Source organism: Microtus ochrogaster, chromosome 7 (assembly GCF_000317375.1).
Source record: "Microtus ochrogaster isolate Prairie Vole_2 chromosome 7, MicOch1.0, whole genome shotgun sequence".
Taxonomy (NCBI): Eukaryota; Metazoa; Chordata; class Mammalia; order Rodentia; family Cricetidae; genus Microtus; species Microtus ochrogaster.
In genome coordinates this window covers 29,966,501-29,967,916 of record NC_022014.1, presented here as the reverse complement: position 1 = coordinate 29,967,916, position 1,416 = coordinate 29,966,501, and the positions used below count along the sequence as shown (strand labels likewise).

At 39.5% G+C, this 1,416-nt stretch overlaps 1 protein-coding gene across 2 annotated transcripts in view; it reads right to left on the bottom strand.

Moving 5' to 3' along the window:
* Ndel1 (nudE neurodevelopment protein 1 like 1) overlaps positions 1–1,416 on the bottom strand; it is a 33,556-nt gene that overhangs the window by 17,667 nt on the left and 14,473 nt on the right. For both annotated transcript variants that reach the window (XM_005349819.2, XM_005349818.2), the window contains exon 5: positions 787–923. In XM_005349819.2, the coding sequence (XP_005349876.1) occupies positions 787–923 (137 nt within the window). The remainder of the gene's footprint in view (positions 1–786; positions 924–1,416) is intronic.

Sequence of the window (1,416 nt, the reverse complement as noted above, 5' to 3'; positions counted from 1 at the left end):
CCTCAGAAGCACAATAAAATTCAGATTATTATAAAGGAAACAAGAGCTGTAACAGTAAATGTTCCTAGCTGCTGCTAAGCCATCTCTCCAGACCCAAAAGCTGTTTTAAAAACTTGGGGATGGCACATATAATCCCTACATTAAGCATAAGAAAGGGAAATTGTGTGCCCACTGATCTGCCATAGTAAATAAGTCAGGAATTACATAAAGAAAAACATAAGGACATATTTATGTACAGTCATAAAAAGACGGACCAAATATGTCAGTCACACTGTTGGTGAGCCTTTCTTCTTTATAATATTCTGAATTTTACTGTGCTTCAGAGGAGAGACAGAAGCTTTAAAGAAAGTATGTACTAGTTACATGTATAATAAACAGCAACACACACATGGTTCTAAGTAGATAACATGAAGGTATTTAAACAGAATCAATAAAAGATCCCAACTGAAAGCAGTACCATGTTGGGAAAACTCAAACTCTCTGTGCCCCACTTTTCTCATCTCTAATACAGAGATCATAATTACTTCTTACAATGATGATAATATGGGTGTGAAATAAGTTACCAGTTAAAAGCCATCGGCACGGTGATTAAAAGGTAAGCAAATGCATGTAAAACTAGAGCTTCATAGAAACTGAAGGATGGCCTTGGCTCAGAAGCAGAGTGCTTACCCTGCATGTTCAAGGCCCTGGGTTTGATTCCCAGCATCATCAAAAGAGTTGACCTTTGGTTTCCTCAGGCTCAGGGACAAGACAATGGATAAATAACTGCTAAGTTATAACACTTACCTCTTGCTTCATCCTTTAACCTTTGTACTGAGACCAACAAAGACTCTTTTTCATCAAGTTCACTTTCTAAAAACGCATTTCGTTCAATGGCCTGATTTAGCCTTTGTTCAAAGTCTTCCAATGAAACTATTGTTGCCCTTTAAAAAAACAAATTTAAAAGCCCATGAACTAAACAACATGTACAAACAGCTAGTACAAAGGGAAGCAGTCAGTTTATCTCCTGCCGTTCCTGACCCAGTCAGCCTGACCCAGTTTGGAGAATGATCTCACAAACATTAGCATGTACCTACTCTGTGGCCTCCCATCCCCTGCTATCTGGTACAGAAATAAAATTCTCAACCTAAACTTAGAACTCAGAATGCCGATTCCAATATTATAAGTTACAGTCAGATGCCAAAATGTCTCTCCAAAGCGTTTCTCCTTGAGTCTTTGGCCCCAACAGTATTCCCTCTTCTGCCTTATTTCTTTTTTGTTATTTGGATTACTGCTTAATGGTTTTACATCTCCTCCTTACTTAAACTTCTCAGTACTGACTTCTCAAATCAAGATCAGACTGCCGGGCGGTGGTGGTGCACGCCTTTAATCCCAGCACTCGGGAGGCAGAGGCAGGCGGATCTCTGTGAGTTCGAG